At 35.6% G+C, this 20,953-nt stretch overlaps 1 protein-coding gene across 1 annotated transcript in view; it reads right to left on the minus strand.

Moving 5' to 3' along the window:
- Positions 1-16,278, minus strand: part of dachc (dachshund c) — a 99,242-nt gene extending 82,964 nt beyond the window's left edge. The window contains 1 exon segment of the mRNA NM_001045236.3: positions 14,449-16,278. Coding sequence (NP_001038701.2) covers positions 14,449-14,987 — 539 coding nt within the window. The 5' untranslated portion in view covers positions 14,988-16,278.
- Between the last annotated feature and the right edge of the window lie 4,675 nt (positions 16,279-20,953).

The following is a 20,953-nucleotide window of genomic DNA, read 5'->3' on the forward strand; positions in this document are numbered from 1 at the left end:
TAAACATCAGCATTCTACACACCACGTTTCCTAGATACCTCACAAACAAACACCGGCTCAGGTTAAGGATGTGGTGGATCATGATTGGTAGTTGTAAATGTAGCAGTGATTGACAAACCTAGATCCGGTCATAGTCATGCCACGTTCTCTCTATAGCCTGGACATCTCAATTAGTTTTTGACATTTTTGACTGAAGAATCTCATTAGTTTCAGCCAGAGGGGTGAACTTGCTTAATGGTAAAGCTTTGTAACACTTTCCAGACTTATAATCTCATTTCCTACACTAGCTCCACACCAAAGAATGACAGTTAGACTCTGATAATGCTGAAACGAAAACCATGTGCGTGTCATATAATGCTTTTTCAAATATTTTATGATTTATTAGGTAGGTCTGACATTTAAAGAAAGTGGAAAGCAGTGACTTCAAGCAACAAATCAGCCAGAGCTGTTGACATGTTTAAAGAGCTTTTTTGGCTGCTGCTCTCTACTTAAAGCTGTAGTTCTCCAACAAATAACTCTAATGTTTTTTCAAATCTATTCATCTTTCAATCTCGATCAGAACATTCATTCATTTCATTCATTTTCCTTCGGATTGAACCAGCGGAATGAACCGCCAACTATTTCAGCACTTTTTCTACACAGCAGATGCCCTTCCAGCCACAGTCCAGTACTGGGAAACACCCCTACACTCTCATTCACACACACTCATACATACAGACACACACCAAACGCACGCACTTACACACACACACACACACACACACACACACACACACACACACACCTACCTACTGCACCACTGCGCCGCCCCAGACTGAACATATTTTTCAGTTATATTTTTTGTTTTGATGATTACTGTATTGAAGCTAAAACTTTCACACATTAAAAAGTTTAAAAAGACAAAAGAGATTAGAAATTAGTTATCAAAACTATTGTTTGAAATTGCATTGAAGAAAATATATTCTCTATTAAACAATACATTAATTTTGTAAGAAGAATTCAAATTCCACAATGGGAGTGTGTGTGTGTGTGTTTACCAGCGCTGAGGGCTAGACTCCAGGCTCATTCTGACAACCCAGGCTCATTCTGAAAATCTACCCCTATATCCATTTCTGGAGAGTGCCAAATACATGCCAGGAGCTATGCTTTGTGCAGTTTTTGTTTTTGTGCAACCAACAGAGGTAGCTGTGTACACTTTTTGAGGTCACAAATTTATCTCGCAAGTGCCACTTACACCTGCTCTACTTATGTAAGGAAGCACCAAAGGCTGCTGTTGATTGACTGACTGAATGACTGACTGACTGACTGACTGACCAACTGACTGACTGACCGACTGAACAACTGACCGACCGATTCTCCCACTCACCCCTTCCCTAAACCCAACCGGCAGTGTTTTCAAAAGCAATCTAGAAAAAGAAAAGCCCCATGGCAGCCTGATTTTTACCACAATTTCTGATTTTCTCACACCCTGTTATTTACTTGTTTGTTTTATTTTTTGGCTTTTGTTTCCAGTTTTTGGAACAGTTTTTTTTTTTCAAGCCCCGTCGTCATGGTCAACTTTGCTCTGCATCTCAAATCTTCTGACGTATGCGGCGAACCACAGGACAGACTGGTAACAGCATACAAGCAGTCAGCTGGTAAGCAGTCAGCTGGTAAGCGCGGAAACGAACGGCATCATACCCCCCTGTAGCGTTTGTTTTAAAGATGAAACGCAGCCATAGATTTCTCTGGCTACATAATTTGCGATCTCCAGAAATGTATATAGGGGTATGTTTTCAGAATGAGCCTATGTTAAAGTAAGGTCATCTGCTGTGTAAAACGTTAAAACATGAGAAACTGGCAGTTCATTCCACTGTGGCGATCCCTAAAAAAAGCAGGGAATAAGCTGAATATGCCTGTCTGTGTGAGTTTGTTTGTGTGTGCATCTTCACAGGACAGGAATTGCTTAATTTATATAGATTATTTTTATGTCATTTTGTACTTGATTGAGTGAAGGTTTTGATAACAGAATTTCAGTTGAAGGAAAAAATTATAAATATTAAAAACATCTTTATGTGTGTTCCAAAGAAGAACAGTAGTTTAAGTCATGGCATATTTCCTGTCATGTTGAACCTGTGAACAACACACTGAATTGTGTTCTAAATGACCCTGAGATCAGGATTTCCCTGAGATCCCTCCCATCACTTCAAAATCAATGTGAAAATCTCAGGTGGAGTATAAAACTCTGACCAGTGTTTCGAAAGGGTGAACTAATGCAACATAACATGCATTTTTCATAATTGTTAACACACTGTTAATAATTTAACTTAAGTTAGTAATTAATCCTGTGGGTAAACAAAGAGATTTCACACTGAACATTTGAAATCCTTGAGATAATGTTCCTGTTTGCATATCTATGAGATTAAAAATGTGGACAGAGAAATATAGCAAGCAAGGTCACTGCTTTTATTGTATTAAATCATCTTAAAAATTATTGTAAAGATTGTTAAGTTGTAACACAAAGCCTAACAATTAGTTGGGCATGAGCAGCACATATAAAACATTTAGAAATTATATAATGTGAATTCATAAATATGAAGTCTTGAGATTGCTGTTTAAAACATTTTGTCCCTCCAGTAAATTTTCCTATATTCTGGAAATAGTTTATCAACTAAATTAACGCTTCTCTGAACAACACGTTACTTTAAGTTTTTTCAACACATTTCTAAACATATTAGTTTTATTAACTCATCTCTAATAACTGATTTATTTTATCTTTGCCATGATGACAGTAAATAATATTTAACTAGATATTTTTCAAGACACTTGTATACAGCTTAAAGTGATGTTTAAAGGCTCAACTAGGTTAATTAGGTTAACCAGTCAGGTTAGGGTGATTAGGAAAGTTATTGGATAACAATGGTTTGTTCTGTAGATTATCAAGAAAAAATATATCTTAAATGGGCTAATAATTTTGAACCTAAAATGGTGTTTAAAAAATTAAAAACTGCTTTTATTTTAGCCAAAATAAAACAAAAGACTTTCAAATCATTATCAGATGTACTGCGAAAATTTCCTTGCTTCTCCCTGAAGAAAAAAATTCGAAGGGGGCTAATAATTCTGACTTCAACTGTATGTATACATACATACATACATACATCCATACATAAATATATATATATATATATATATATATATATATATATATATATATATATATATATATATATATATATATATATATATATATATATATATATATATATTGTCTCTGAATTCCACTTGTACACTATAAAATATATATATATATATATATATATATATATACACTTATATACATAGTTTATATTAAGTGGTCTTAAAACTAAAACCTAAAACCTGAACCACACTGTTCCAGTTACTGAACCGCACGGTTCCAGTTACTATGACCATTTATGTGAAGCTGCTTTGACACAATCTACATTGTAAAAGCGCTATACAAATAAAGCTGAATTGAATTGGTCTTAATTACTATTTAAGTTATTATTTAGTATAATGCATGTTTTACATTATACTTAAATTTTAAAAAGAGCTTTTAGTAATTGTATCTACAGTTACACCTGTAACTAATTTCTAAACTTTCATTTATAATTGAAACATATATCATCGGATTATCCCATTCTTAATCCTACCCATACCATAACACTTTTTCCTAGCCTTACCCATATCCCACCTTAATAGCAATTTAAGTTTGCGAAATACAACTTAAACAAAATAAGTACATAGTACTTATTTCTTTATGCAAATATACCTAGCAGTTAAGACCACTTAAAATATAAAGCTTTTATGACATAAGTGTGACAATGTTTACAGAACATCCAAAAAAATGTGTTCATTAAATGCGTGCACATGTAATGGTATTTTAATCAGGTGAGAACTGGTGAAAAATTTGTCAAAATTGTAAGAAGAATTTCCCTGTGAAACACAGAAACAAACATATGCTAGAAGGTGTTTTTCCAACACCTATCAAAATAATTTCCCACTTTTGGACTTTGGTCCATGCTGTATTCATATTTCAGACAAACCACACCAGAGTTTATTTGGAAGCTGACAAAGGCTGACAGAAAAGCATTCACCCGTATTCACACGTATTCAGTCACTAGCAGAAAAACTGCACTAGAGTTTAAACCAGCCAAGTGTAAACACAGAAAGTTAGATAAATCACGGCAAGCTCTATGTGATTCAAACACCAACATATATTTGTTTGCAAATCATGCCATTTGGTAAAAGTGTTTTCACTGTCACTTGTGCACATTTCAGTTAGAAACTGCAGTGAATTGTATGTCTACTAGGGCTGCACAATACATGTGACAAAAGTCTTGTCGCTTATCCAAGTTTTAGGGAAAACAAATAATAATTTGACTTATTTGTTATCCGAAGTGGCTTACATAAATGACAAAAGCCTCTAGATTACACTTATTTTATCAAAATAAAATATGATCATGTCTTGATTTTTAATTATTTAATTAGGACAGTGAAGTCTGACTTTGCTTAGACAAAAGTTTCATCACTTAACAGAAATAATGTACAGTATAGAATATAAAGTCATGGTGCAGTGGAAAAAAATTAATAATGAACATGACTCCTATGAGCTTGGAGGACTGCATCCATACATCTCTGCAATGACTCAAATAACTTATTAATAAAGTCATCTGGATTGGCAAAGAAAGCGTTCTAGCAGGACTCCCAATGTTCATCAAGATTCTTTGGATTCATCTTTATGCCTCCTCCATCATCTTTTGCCAGACATGCTTAATAATATTCACATCTGGTAACTGGGCTGGCCAATGCTGGAGCACCTTGGCCTTCTTTACTATTAGAAACTTTGATGTGGTGGCTGAAGTATGAGAAGGAGCGCTATCCTGCTGAAGAGTTTGTCCTCTTCTGTGGTTTGTAATGTAATGGGCCGCACAAATGTCTTGATACCTCAGGCTGTTGATGTTGCCATCAACTTTGCAGATTTCTCACACACCCCCATACTGAATGTAAGCCCAAACCATGATTTTTTTCTTCACCAAACCTGACAGATTTTTGTGAGAATCTTGGGTCCATGTTGCTTCCAATAGGTCTTCTGCAGTATTTGTGATGATCGGGATGTAGTTCAACAGATGATTCATCAGAAAAATCCACCTTCTGCCATTTTTACAAATGATCAATTAGAAGTCAGGTTATTATTTGTTGCTCTCACAAATGGGATCATCGACAAGACTTTTGTCAGACAGTGTATATCATTTGAGTATAGATATCGCAATGTGTGCATCTATAATAATCAAATCACAAGATATTTAATGTTGTGTTATGATTATAGATGACCAGAAACCACAGGTCAAAACACACAAGATATGTTTACAAACTGCACAACTGAACCATAATAGAGTAAAAGTTTATCATCTGCATGTATTTTTAAGGCCTGTGACTATGTGAGCATTTTAATGGAATTCAGTTGAGCATAAAGAAGTTTAATGAAGATTATTTTTTTATTGAATTACTTATATGATGAAGACTATGTAGTAGGGCTGGGCGATTTATAGAAAAATAATCGAAATCAACATTTACAACCTATAATCGATCTAATTTTCCCAGGTCTATTTTATCGATTATCACATTATATAAGATTTTTGAATAAAGATGTATTGGTTATTTTATATATATATATATATATATATATATATATATATATATATATATATATATATATATATATATATATATATATATATATATATAAATTATTATTTATTTATTTTTATAAAAATTATTGTTTATTAATCGTAATCGAGTTTAAATGTTTGATTAATCGAGATTTTAGGCCGAATCGCCCAGCCCTACTATGTAGTGATAGAAAACAGTCACATCTTATTGAAAACAAAAACACTCATTACTTCCTTCACTTCCTGTTATTTTGCATCCAGGTGTTTCTCGGAATGAAATGATCCCAAAACTCCTGTAATTCAATGTTTAAAATGTCCCATTATGAAGCAATCACATGAAACTAACGAACCATTCCTGCCCTGTCCATCATCCTTTTTCATAAGCAAGATCATCGACCATGTGTGTCTGTCTGCGAGACTTCATGATCAAACAGCCAGAACAGTGTGTTAATAATCAGACCGAGTCAAAAACATAATGGTGGCCGCGTACAAACAGAAACACACTCACACACTTTAGATTTCCATGCGCTTCAGAGGGAGCCGGAACAGAGAGACTCCCTGAGGTGGAATTAATGAAAAACCCTTTCATGGAAAACTCATCAAGCTGAGAGAGAGAGGAGGAGAGCGTTAGCGTGTGTATGAGAGAGAGAGAGCAATGGAGAAAGTAAGAAAGAGATAGCATGTCCTTGTGTGTGTAGTGAGTGGAGGGGGGGGTCAGAGCGCGTGACCTCTCATTTCATACTTTAATTAAAATCTCCCCCTGACGTCCTCCTTTCCTCCATGCTGGCTCGCCTTCCCACAGAGGCCATCAGTGCCAGCGCTCACACACACACACACACATTCTTTCTTCGGCCTTCCACACACACCGGCACACCCACGTACACAAACACACACTCCATTTGAAAAGACATGTTTACTCTATCTCTAATGTCCTCCTGTGTTTCATTAGCTCAGTAACATTCTGTAAACACCAGGGGAACTTTCAGAGCATTGCTTACACCACCATTACGCTGAATACACAAGAGAACTATCAGACGCTAAAACACATCATATGCAAACTGCTAATGGATCCGAAAAATGTCTTTTTGAGCACCCGAATGAGAACTTTGTCAATTAAGGACAAACCCCTTGGTACAGTTTGTGTACAAACAGCTTTATGTGGGATTTACGCAGAGATCTGTTTCTGCTCGTGTTTTATGATTAAAGCCCCTCGAGTCCACAGACATCATATTTAACTTGTGCGCAACATTGCGAGAACAGCTGTTATCAGAGCAATCCATCATTGGTTTTACATTGTTTCACCTGCTCAGCAAATAAAAAGAAAAAACAACAAGTAAGCATCATTGTGTTCTAAAGACTAACACAATCGAGTGTGCACTAATGAAGATGTGTGTGTGTGTGTGTGTGTGCGCGCATACAATGTCAACGTTTTCATTTGTGTGTAAGTGTGTGAGTGTTATAAATAGCAGCTGGAGTTTCCCACAGATCAAACACAGAAAGGACAAGAATGAACAAAGTGCTGAAGCCCCATGATGAACTTTATGCCCAATAAAGAGGTGCTTTATGCTGATATGAAGTAACTCATCCATCTCATAGCAGACCACAACCACTTCAAGACAAACTTTAAACCTCAGTTCAACTTTGATTAACTTATTAAAGTACTTGATTCAACTATCTTTGTAGTTCTTAGATATGTATCACTTGTAAGATGCTCTGTGAGTGCAGTAACATGATCTGAAACAAAAGTGTTTGTATTCATTTGCTAATCATACTGTATTCATCAGGCCCTTGGCCAGCCTGGTAAAAGGGGTGTTTTTTTATTTTTAAAAAGCGGATCTTTTTGCAACTATATGCCTCATTTTCTACTTAATTCTGAAATTTAAATACTGCATTTTAGTGACATATTAAGCACTATTCTGAATTAGCTTGTCAGATGGTCATCATAACTAGGCATGGGTCGGTATAAGATTCTGATGGTAAGTAGCTAATAACCTTGGATAAAAATATAAAATATAAACTGATTACCTTGGATAAAAATATAATTTTCACGGTATTGTGGTTACTGCTTTAAAATAGATTCTTTTTAAATGTCTGAGTAAAAATCTAAAACTTTTTTCTCCTTTTAACACAATATATTTGACTTCGAGAAACATTTAAAGTACTTTGAAGCAGTAAACTTGTCATGCTAAATAATTCAAATCAATCATTGACTTCTGCTGTCTTCATTAGTTTCTAAAACACTGATTTCTTAACTATTTAAAAATTTAAAATGGCATCTTTGGATATCTTTTCTGCTGGAGATACTGTTGTCCTAAAAAAAAAAAATATATATATATATATATATATATATATATATATATATATATATATATATATAAAAAATAAATAAATAAAATAAATAAAAAAACACAAAAAAAAAAAATTATATATATATATATATATATATATATATATATATATATATATATATATATATATATATATATATATATATATATGTATATATATATATATATATATATATATATATATATATATATATATATATATATATGTAAATATATATATATATATATATATATATTTTTTTTTTTTTTTTTTTTTTTGTGGTTTTAAAACCTTCACTTTTCCAAACCGCGGTATACCTTGAAAGCGGTTATCATCCCATACCTAATCATTTTAGTCAAAACAGTATTCAAATGAATTTTAGTATGAGCCACTTTCTGTCCGTTTTTATTTGGTCTTTTTTTTTTTTTTTTTTTTAAATAAGGTCCAAGATTTATAATTAAAGTTACTTGGAAAATGTTTTCTCTATTGAAAATGAATGCAGTAGCGAAAGAAGAGTTGTAAGTTTTCTTGCATAGCTGGCTGTTGGACAGATGAAAAATATTTGTTATCATTGGTCAAAACTGATTAGCAGAAGTCCGAACACCGAACACCGAACACCGAAGCGAACGCCAGCAAAGGATTCGACTTGGTCTCAAAGCCTTGTTTGATGGGTTAGTTTCACTTATTATGATGGCATAGCAGTCAAATAGAACAGATGAGTTCATGAATTGGACGAATTCTGGACGTTTCCCAGTGAGGGATGGGTCTTCTGAACCACTCAAACCCTCAATGAAGCCTGTTCATTTATTTACCCTGGGTAATGTTTTTTTGATAGGCATATTTTTCATTCATTCATTTTCTTTTCGGCTTAGTCCCTTTATTAATCTGCCGTTGCCACAGCAGAATGAACGGCCAACTTAATCAAGCATATGTTTTTATGCTGTGGATGCCCTTCCAGCTGCAACCCATCTCTGGGAAACATCTATATACACTCATTCACACTCATACACTACAGACAATTTAACCTACCCAATTCACCTGTACCGCTTGTCTTTGGACCGTGGGGGAAACCGGAGCACCCGGAGGAAACCCAAGCAAACAAGGGGAGAACATGCAAACTCCACACAGAAATGCCAACTGACCCAGCCAAGGCTCGAATCAGCGACCTTCTTGCTTTAATTTTTAAATTTGAATTGAAAATGTAAATTTATTTAATTTAGGGAAAAGCTTATTTAAAAAGGCATGTAGGCAAAATAAGTTATATTTCTTGATATTAGCTGGTAATCATTGTATTTGACTGTCTTGTTAGTAGGCATGGGACGATAACCATGGGTCTACCACAGTTTGGAAAGTCAAGGTTTTAAAACCACCAACATTTGCTGTTATACCGTTTCTACAGTATATACAAGTTTGTTTTTTGTGTTTGTTTTTTACGTGTTTTTTATACAGGTTTTTTTAATGTGTTTTTTACAACTATTTTATTTAGTTTGCCAGGACAACAGTATCTCCAGCAGAAAAGGACCCTCCACATCTAAAGCTACTGTTCCAAAATATTTTAAATGTTTCTTAAAATAAAATATATTGTGTTCAATGGTAGTTTCCCTGTACTGGCTTTCAGCTAGAAAGGTATGCGCCGTGTAAAATTTATGCTGGATAATTTGGTGGTTCATTCCACTGTGGCGACTCCCAATGAATAAAGGTACTCAGCCGAAGTTAAATGAATGAATGAATGTTCAATGGGAATAAAAGTGGTTGTTTTTTACCCAGACATTAAAAAGAACATATTTTAGAGAACTAATTACAATACCAGGATAGCGTGAAGCCATGATATTTTTATCCAAGGTTATCATACAATCAGAATCTTAAACCGCCCCATCCTTACCTGTTAGTGTTGAAATTTATATATATCACACAGCGATTTTCCTTTTATTTGGCAAAGAATGGATTCTTTTATTGTCTCTAAAGTGAAATAACTGAAATAACTGAAGTCCACTTGTATAATGCAGGAAAAATCTAATTAAAAACTATGTGATAAGGCATCATAAACAATCGACATTATAAGTTGTTTAATGGTGTACATTACCAAAACTCCAAAAAGTTTGTTACATTACCAAACTTGCTTACATATTCATTCATTCTACTTTACATACTTACTTAATTGAGTAACAACTGCAATGATGTAAGGAATGTGTAAGGAAAATATCTGTTATATGTATATATTTTAGGGTGATCCGATGGCTCAGTAGTTAGCACTGTCGCCTCACAGCAAGGTCACAAGTTCGAGTGCCAGCTAGGCCATTAGGCATTCTGGAGTTTGCAAATTCTCCCCATGTTGACGTGGGATTCCTCCGGGTGCTCCGGTTTTCCCCACAGTCCAAACACATGCGGTATAGGTGAACTGAATAAACTAAATTGACCACACTGTATGTGTGTGAATGAGTGTGTATGGATGTTTCCCAGTACTGAGTTGCAGCTGAAAGGGCATCTGCTGTGTAAAACATGCTGGATAAGTTGGTGGTTTATTCCACTGTGGCAACCCCTGATGAATAAAGGGACTAAGACGAAGTAAAATGAATGTTTCGATTTTTGTTCTTGGAAAATATCTAAATGTATTGACTCTGACTAACTCCTTAAAACACAAATATTGTATCTCACTAAGCATTCTGTTACCTACATTCTGCTTCACTCCCTCCAAACAAACACCACACTCACAAAGGAACCCACACAGTGTGTATGTAAGGGGATATTTTCCAAACTCTCATCAATCCAGCTCATCTCCGAGCACACACAAGCCACACACACACACACACCAGCAGATGGATACATGCAAACACAATAGCACCATAAAGACATCAACAGTATTTTAAGCCCTTGTTCGCTAACACATTTCTTTTATGATTCGCAGCATGCCACTACAAAGCTATCAGCTGTCTGAGCAGCTGCATCGGCGGTTTCCAATAGAGTTACTAAAGCTTTGAGACATCTGAACACACACACACACACACAAAGGTATCTATTTCAACCACACATGTACAACAGCCAACCTATAAACTCCACAGCCGTAAGTAATGATTGATATTAGAGGATTAAAAATATACTGCAGCCTTGAAAGTGCGGCAATCGAAACCTTTCCTGATAATACGAGTGCAGAAAAAAAAAACGTCTGGATGGATTACAGATCTGGTTCTGTGTCACACATTCACACACTCTTCTATTTTCCTTCCACTAATCCCTCGCTTCGCACTAACACACTGTGGAAGGGCCGAATCAAACCTTGCTGACTGATAGAAGCTCGTGTTACCGCTGGATTGAACCTGAAGGTCAAGGGAAGAGAGAGAAGTGCAGAGACGTCTGTTTGAGGTTAGTTGCGTTTATGTATGTGTGCAGGGGGAGAAAAACAGCGGGCGAGTGCAAGATAGCCAGGATTTTTAAACGAAGCAATCACACTGACATCAATTAATTGTGTGTGGATAATTTACTGTCTAGGGTGCCAGAGCCGCTGGTATGGGTATTTGTTTTGACTGTAATCCATGGCCTTTAAAATGTCTCCCGTTTGAAGATCAGAGAAAGAGAACACACACTGACACACTCCTCTCACACCAACTTGAACACTGTGACAAGAAAATCTTCAAAGACACAAATACCCATTTTCGCAGAGTATTCACAAAAGCTATGTCTGTCACTTGTTCTTGTAAAACACACATAGAGGCCTGCATAAGCTCCGCTTCACAGATGGAGAGTTTCTGAGAGAAAGGTCACAACACAAAGCCAATGAGTCGTGATACATCACGTCCGTTTCAGACTTTCTGGAAGTGAATGAGATTCTAGGAAAATAAATAATTCAGTAAATAAGGGTCGACTAAGTGCAGGCTAACTGTAAGAGAAGGCATAAGCATTTTTGAACTATAACAAGCCAAACACCTTCTTTGAACTTCCGTGAATCAGCCTTTAAATAATGGAAAACATTGTGTTTGTATGCAACAGAAACTGATTGCGCAGTCTGTTGAGCACTGTGAAGTGCTGCTGTAAATCAAGTCTCCGTTTTTATGCTGATCCAAGATACGTTTTGTAGCTTCCAAACATTTACTGTTAGAATTTAGTCATAAAAGGAAATGCTTGAGGTGATGAATGACTCTGTAAAGCAGACAGACCAAGTCAGCACCTATAGGGCTTTTTTTCTGTCTGCCAGAAAAAGCTCAGGGATTAGATGACGGTCAGAGAAGACATATCTTTTCAACAAAGAGAAGCACAGAGGAAGTAGTCAGATTTGATTTATTAACAGCAGCAAAGCCCCCAAAAAAGACATCAGGAGATTTTTGAGTGTGGGTGAAGGGCTGGTTTTGTTGTTTAGTTAGTGTCTTTCATCTACTCATATTTCATTAACAACCAGTTTATGGAAATGACAACTATTCGGTCATGGTGAGTCAATCTTTAACTCAGCATGAGTCATTTTTTAATCAAAAAGCCCTCCTTTCCTACATATCCAAAAGAAAATCCATAAGTAAATGTAGCCTACCTATTTAACATATTAAACGCTATTTGTTAAAAAACAAACAAAAAAAAAACATGATATATATTATATTAAGAAAGTTAACAGGCAAAAGAAAGTGAGCATACAACTGAAATTGTTAAAATGTCGAAATTTAGCTACAGACCACTATAGGATTGTTGGCTTGACTCAATTAAGAGTTTTCAAGTCTTTGGAGAATTCAAATGACAGAGGTCCAAGAGTTTAGCAGCCTATACTGCCTGCCTATGTTATCTGATCTCCATTCAGCTCAGCCAAAATGAAAACATTAGGAGGCCAGACATCGATTAAATAGTCATTATATAAAGATAGAAACGTTTAAAATGTATGCGTTTAAGCTTTCTGGCTAACTTGGATGTTTCCCCCAACATCTTCTTGTGACATGAGTAAATAAAAAGGCAGAAAATGTTCCTAATTTGCATAATTCAGTAATAAATATGTTGTTATGCAAACTTCGATTTAATCTTTAATAAATTTATCAATTAATCATGCGTCAAAAAGTATTTATACGATTAGGATATGTTTCAAAGTGGAGACAAATTGGGCGGGGGGACTGTTAGAGAGCGCCCTTTTAAAACTGCCGCTCTAGGCGAAATGAAAAATTAATTAATTTCTGCGGAGAATCAATTTCTATATTAGACACTGCCGGAGAGCGAGCGAGCGAGCGCGCGGGCAGGAATCAGAGATTCTAATCTCGTTCCAGTAACCTGTGTCACAAACGCTTAACATCTCCAAGCCAGTGCCAAAGGCTGCCTAAATGCTCTCTTTAATAAGCAAGCAGCCATGAGCTGGTGTCATAAATTCGCTCTCAGTCAATGAGGTTTAGATAAGCAAACCCATATTGTTCTTTTAAACAAGGCTCACATAGCTCTCCAGCGCACTCGCGCGCAAACGCATCAGTATGTTTGCCATCATTTTAAAGGTCAAACAGATGTAATTTGCGTTCTTAATATGCTATAAAGGGCCGTTGTTTTCAAAGCACGGGAACTTAGAGGGCGAACGAGTGTCAGTTTCAAAGTATATAATGATTGCTCAGTAGAGCTTTTTTATGACCTTGTCTGAACTGATAACGACTTTCAATAAGTGCTAATCAAGCCAATGTTACGAGTCACTTTAAAATCATAATTCAAAATTCAAACACGTCTGATAACACTATAATAACACCTAAAACAAACAAAAGCAGCAAGTTCAAATGACACTCGTACCTGATACCCAACCGGGACAACTGCCGATTAACCTGTGAGTTTACTTTCAGTTTAACTTGTAACAAAATAGTCTCATTAAACATTCATATAATAGACTGATACAATCTTTCACCTTCTGCCTTTTCCATATCTGTCTCCAAAAGTGTTCACGCATGATAAAGACTATAAAAGAGTTGCCTTCTGTTCTTTTCTGGATGCCTGACTGATGGTGGCACCTGTCAGTTTATCTGTGGATCTTTATTGGAGAAAACGGAATGTACTTTATCACTCGGGGATAATTGATTATTGTATAATTTATGTTGGATCATTCGTAGTTCCTCATATTTCCTCTCCCATTAGATTGCATGTTTGGTGCTGAAACTTCGTAATAAGAGAAACTTTCAAAGGCAGAGGAAGGGAGAGAAAAGAAAACACCTGTCCTGCCCATATAGCCTACTGTATATTCAACATGATGTATTTCAAGTAAACTGATATGTGCATGATAATCAAAAGCCAAACTGTTCAAACTGAAGCATAAGCAGATAATGTGCTGTGCTCAGCAAAGAGTTTTTGTAACGTCCAAAGATATAACTGATATGGGAGCTCATTGATAGAAATACAAGTGCCAGTGACTTAAAATAAAAACTGTTTGGAGCAACTTTATAAACTTTTACAAGTATTTTAATGACTTTCTCTGCATTCAAATGTAACATTCGTGCACTGAGACGGTTAGGTTTACCTTGCGTTGGTGCAGTCGTTATACAGGACCTCGAAGTCTTTTCTCGATATAAGTTTGCAGCGATTGACTCCAGGCTGAATCGCGCCCAGTCCACGGAGGATGCGAACCTGCTCCACGTTGCACACCACGGGCGTTATCTCCAGACGTTTAAGTTTCGTGTACACGGTGTGCAATCCGCCGACCAGGTGCTTGAGGAAGAGGTCAAACGCCTGCGGGAGACAGATGAGCTCGTTGCCGTTGACAGTGAAAGACGCCAGCTTTGCGCCACGGACCTCGACCATTTTACACTCGTTGTTTTGCGGAGTGTTTTCCACCGGAGATGGTGTGGAGTACACAGGTTTGTGCGGGAGACTGCCGATGGGGATGCCCGGGCTCGCGGAGGAGAGCAGTTCCGTTCTGAAGAGGCTCGGTCCGGCTGGGGCGACGGACGGTGAAGGCGAGAGGGTCGCCGGGGTCGATGAGTTGACAACCGCGGAGATCGACATCGGAGGCGCGTGGGCCATCGGTGTCGCGGGTAGGAGCGCAGCCGGTGTGGCCATATTCAACATGGAATAAATGTCTTCAAAGTGTTCAGACAAAAGTAAAGTCTCACGGGAGAGTTAACAACAAATCACAACAAAAACAATTCCGTTTTGAGTGATGAGTAAAATCAGCCTGGCACGGGGGGAAACCGAGATATTGTCAGTGCGTCACGACATCGATCAAAGCGTGATAGTGACAGTGGGAATAAGTGAAGAGCTGCGCTGGTGCTCGGACGAGTTGAATCTGTCACATTGTGGTCCGGAGGAGGAGCCAAGAAACAAAGAGAGTTTGGAAGAGACACAGCGCGCACGTGTGTTGCTGTTTTCAGAGCAGGTACATCTGAAACAATGAACTTTGCGAGAACTCGTGCCGTATAGCCCATGTTTTTTCATCATTTACAAAGTAGCCTTTATGTTTTCTAAAGATAAACAAACAGAACAACCGACAAGCGTTTGTTTTGGCAGTTGTTTTGCGGTGCTTGTGTTAGTTATTTTGTAGCATAACTCCTATGGCTGTCAAAGTTTATTGATAGTAGCAAAGTTGATGACAGATACATTGTATTAATTCACGCTTGAGATAAAATGACTAATAACAGCACTTCCATAGTTAATGGCGCTTTGTACATGCACATAGGCAAGTGATTAATTCGCCGCGTGAGAAATTCTGATGAAACAATATTGAAAGCAATTTAAATAAAGCTCATTTAAATGTCAATTCTCATGGTTGGGGCTTTACTATAATTGGCTATTTAATTAAAACAATTTTCACGGTCATTAATACAGCCCGAGCGTTGTAGTGCACTGACATATTTTAATTACATGGTATTAACAAAATTGATATGCCTTAGAAAGCAGGGTGAAAATTTGAATAAGAAATGATTAAAGCAATTATATATCATCCCCTTATGGATATTACAAGCATCAGCATATGACTAGTCAAAATATATTGAGAAAATAAAACAAGTCGCACTAAACATGAGCAAAGATAGTGCTGAATTTTCAGATAACATTACATGTTTACATTGTTTGTTAAATTGTGAGGTCAAGCATGCACATGATAGAAAGGACAGGATATAAAGCTTATACTGCCATCTATTGTGAAGGATTTAGGAGTTGAACAGAATTAAACTGAAATGTCAATGACTGTTTGTTATTTTCAAATGCATAAAGTAGTCATCACGGAGCAGGGATTCTGTGGTTTGTAAGGGTTCTCAACATTTACCACTGCTAATCTCAGAATAAACACTTATGGTGTCTCTTGAGGCGTAGTGACATTAATCTCACTTATCAAAATACACTTCTCATAGAGGCATTCTGATATCCCTGCTACAGAGGAAGTCCCTTATGTACTCAGTTTCAATAACACTCTGTGCTCTATCTTTTACAAAAAAATAAAAATAAAAAAAAATAAATACATTATCCAGAATAAAAGACAACAGGGTCACTTTGTGTCAACTCAACCATGAACCCGCCTAAATAGTTTGATTTTCTTATATTTTGTCCTGGAGAAAGGAATACCTACATGATCAAAAAGCTGACACATATTTCTTACATGATGGTTTTATTAAAAAATGATAGCAATGGAAAATTACTATATAATAAAAGTTGCAGCGGGAAGAGCATCTGCCACATAAACACATGCCAGAGTAATTGGTGTTTCATTCCACCAATCATCAGGGACTAAACCAAAGGAAAGGGAGCAGTGTACACTCATACACTATGGCCAATTTGGCTTATTCAATTCACCTACAGCATGTCTTTGGGCTGTGGGCAAACCCAGAGCACCTAGAGGAAACCCATGCAAACATGAGTAGAACATGCAAACTTGCAAACTCCACACAGAAATGCCAACTGACCCAGCCGAGGCTCGAACCAGAGACCTTCTTGCTGTGAGGTGATCGTGCTGCTCCCTGCAAGTCCATTACAGTTTATTTTTTTCAAAGAGGAATATTTAAAGAACACTAATTTTCCTTCAGTTTATCAGGGCAGAATAAACACTTTTTAAAGAACAAATATTGTCAAAACTAAAATTGCTACTTTTTTCAATTTTCCATCAAAATAATTTGACAAAATGTTACTTTTCCAAAATGTAGCTTTTTCCAAATTTGTATGTCTGTCACACAAGTATTACGGATAACTTAATATCCATTAGGGCATGGTTCTCAAACTCTATTCCTGGAGGGCCGCAGCTCTGCATAGTTTTACTCCAACCCTAATCATGCACAGTGATTCAAAAATCAAGGACTGTTTTTCAATATGCATTCTTCAGTAATCTTGCTCCCTCGTGTTCTTCTGTAACGTCATAATCAACTGCCAAAGTTCAGTTCCAAAACTCAAGACTGCAAGTACGGAGGACGTGTGAAAGTTCCCAGAAATGTTCTTGGTATCTAGGATGCGTTGATGCAGACTTTACCAATGAACTTGCTCTAAAAGTCCCAGAAGTCAGCATTTTATATAGATTTATTGTTAAAGTTCAGAGATTAAGATAACTTATGTGATATAACCATGAAAATCCAAATAAAGGCGTAAACACATTAAGAATGTATTTACTGAAATGCGTATTAAAATATGTTTTATTTGTATTGAGCAAAGTATATTTGTAAGGTTTTTGTGCATGTCATACATATTGAAAATAGAAAAAAACAATAATTGTATGAATACTGTAATGTTTTAATAATTTTCTGTTAAAAATGCGTGAAGGTCATTTGTTCAATTGTGAAGAACAATTTGTTCTTCCTGTTTTTCGAGATCAGTCTTCACAAGAACGCAGGTCCGTTCTCTGCGTTCTTGGAATTGAGAAACAGCCATAGTGTTCAAGACCACTACAGACTATTACGCAGGTGTGTAATGGAGGTGGCTGGAGATAAAATCTGCAGAGCCGTGGTCCTCCAGAAATTGAGTTTGAGACCACTGTTTTAGGGGGGAATGCAACTAAAGTCAAAAGATTTTACTAACAGACCTCCAATTTCAATATAAAATCTAATAATGGTGCTGCATATTTTTACAATATAAATTTGAAATATGCACTACAAAAAAACTTTGATATGTATCATTTAGAAGCTCACTTCTGCTTTAATTCAGATGTTGATTCCTATGCAATCTGTCACACCATCTAGCATCCTGTTCTGTTTTCTGCTGTTGTAATCTTGCTGGCTCTACACAGTAAACCATAGCTGTTAAATGAATGCCAACAGCCTTCTTAAATGATAATTTTATGCAATTCAGGAGGAATTAAATACTGATGTTTTCTATAGTTACTTTGAAGTAATTGGCAGTAACTTCCCGCATCCTTCAGTTCCACATTCCTTTATTCAATTCACTACAGTGATTACAGCAGTTCCTCATTGACTTCTCTATTAGAGCTGCGGCCAGAGTCCATTCCCTGACCTTCCCTTCATCGATCGGGCACATTTGTCGCTCCTCTGTTATAATGCAAAGAGAACATTTGTTATAATGTACAGCCAATGCCTTTGCACAACTGCAATCAATATGTTCAACTACAGATTGTACTGTAGAAAAAGAGACAATCACTGTGTAAAATAATAAACCAGTTTAAAAATATATTATGTTCCAGCAGGAAATTACTTATAATTATATATATATATATATATATATATATATATATATATATATATATATATATATATATATATATATATATATATATATATATATATATATATATATATATATATATATATAATTATTATTATTATTATTATTATTATTGTTACATTGCATGTGGACATAATTTAAAACACAAGAAATCTCAATGGACTTGGACACAATGCTCTTATTGATTCTCCTGATGCATGTTTAAGTGAAGCTAATCTCTCAATCAATACACCTGCTACATTGATATGCAATGAGATCACCATCATCATCATCATCATCATCATATGCTCATAAGCCCTTACGGACGTTCACTCGAGTCTCGCTTTTAAATTTACGTACCTTCAACTCGAATTCATGTTTCACTTTCTCTTATCTCCCATGTCAACCTTAACACCAATGTACAGGACACAGAATGGAAGGGAGTCAATGCCTCAATTCACACACAGCCAGCCTATTAAGACCAGCGACATCCATCAGCTAAAACTGCCACACTTTTAAATGCACTGTGCTGGGATGGTCCTTGCAAAAAGCCCTGTAATTTAATTCCCCCTGCCATGCATACACCCCGCATAGCCACGTCCCCTGATGGATTAATCATGCCATTTCCACAAAGGTCCTTCAGAAGAGAATGGAGTTTGATGCAGCCACTGACGCTTGGTGCCATAACTCAAGCTCTGCCAAAACGCCAGTGTCCTGTTTTCCTCAAGATGGATGTGGGTTTTGGGGAGCTGCTTTGAATGTGTCCTTCGTTAGATTAGAATGTATGGATTTGTTCTCGGCTTCAAGGATAAAGGAGAAAAAATCTGACTGTGTAAATTTACCACACTGCAAAAATTCTGCTTTTCACCTTCAGATGAAATATTTCAACTTCACTGGAGCAAAATACAACAACAAAAAAAAAATTCAAACTATATTCTATAACAATTATTGTCCACAGATTAAATGCTGTTATTTAATCTAAAATCAATAAAATATATAATAAAATCATAAAAATTCTAACTTTCATATCAGACATTACAAGCGATAGTATTATTAACTTGTACAGCATGACTGAGTACACCGCATATTAAAAATGTATATTTTTATCCATTTCTCAGTGAATATAGGCAATGTATTTTGGTGCATTTAAACAAAACAGATTCATTAAACAGACATATTTATTAAAATAATATTTCAGTCACCAAACATATTTCGAAATTTAAAAAGAATACAATTAAATTTAAATAAATATATATGTGTGTGTGTGTGTGTGTGTGTGTGTGTGTGTGTGTGTGTGTGTGTGTGTGTGTGTGTGTGTGTGTGTGTGTGTGTGCGTGTGTAATCTTGCTGCTTTTGATTTTTAAATTTGTATTTAATATTTTTCTATAAATTTAGGTGTGCTAGTTTAGACCGTTATCATAAGTTATTTTGTTAGATACTGACTAATCTACTGTATATAATATTGTATAGCTTTCAATTAAAAATATGAATTTAAAAGAGATTTGTGAGGGGTGTCCTTATATATGCTGAAATTATATTATTTGAAAAATATTATCTTCAAGTTAGTGTTATATGTGGTTTAAAAATAAGTGATTTTTCAGCCTCAGCTATCCTCCAAAGGGGCCATGGGATGATATAAAAGTAATTAGTACATTGTCATTAATATATTAAAATAAACTTTTAATCTAAATTAAAATCTTAAAAACTGATTATAAGCAAAATGATCTTTTCCCTCAGTTGTTTTTTTTATTGAAGTCCATTACTGAGACACAAAATTAATCATAGATATTGTAAAATATTAAATGAATAAAACATAATTAATTAAATGTCAAAATGTCTGAAACAAGTAAAGCTTTGTCAAAATCACAGGTATATATACATATGAATATATAGCTGTGATTTTGATAAAGCTTTACTTGTTTCAAATATATATATATATATATATATATATATATATATATATATATATATATATATATATATATATATATATATATATATATAGATAGATAGATAGATAACATATTATTGTACAATTAAATCAAATATCAGCAAACAATAAATAAATAATTGATTAAGGCATTGTAAACTATTTGTAATTTGTTATAGAGTTTGAATTAAAGGACTTGAGAAATTTTCTACATTCAGTATTTTTCTAGTTTTTCTTTTTTAAGCACATTCATTATTCATTCAACTTGCAACTCCACCTTGCAAGTCCACTTGCTGACTTCTTTATCCGTTTTGTCATGACAATTCACCTACTCGCCGTAGCCCCATGTGGTTGCAAATAACAGTACAATGGCGAGTGTGTCAAGTATGAAAGTCTCCACAACTCACATAAGGTATGTTAATAACTGTGATGGTTGGGTTTAGGTTTTAGGAAAGTGTAG

The sequence above is a fragment of the Danio rerio genome, chromosome 1 (assembly GCF_052040795.2).
Source record: "Danio rerio strain M-AB ecotype USA chromosome 1, GRCz13ab, whole genome shotgun sequence".
In the NCBI taxonomy this organism is placed as follows: Eukaryota; Metazoa; Chordata; class Actinopteri; order Cypriniformes; family Danionidae; genus Danio; species Danio rerio.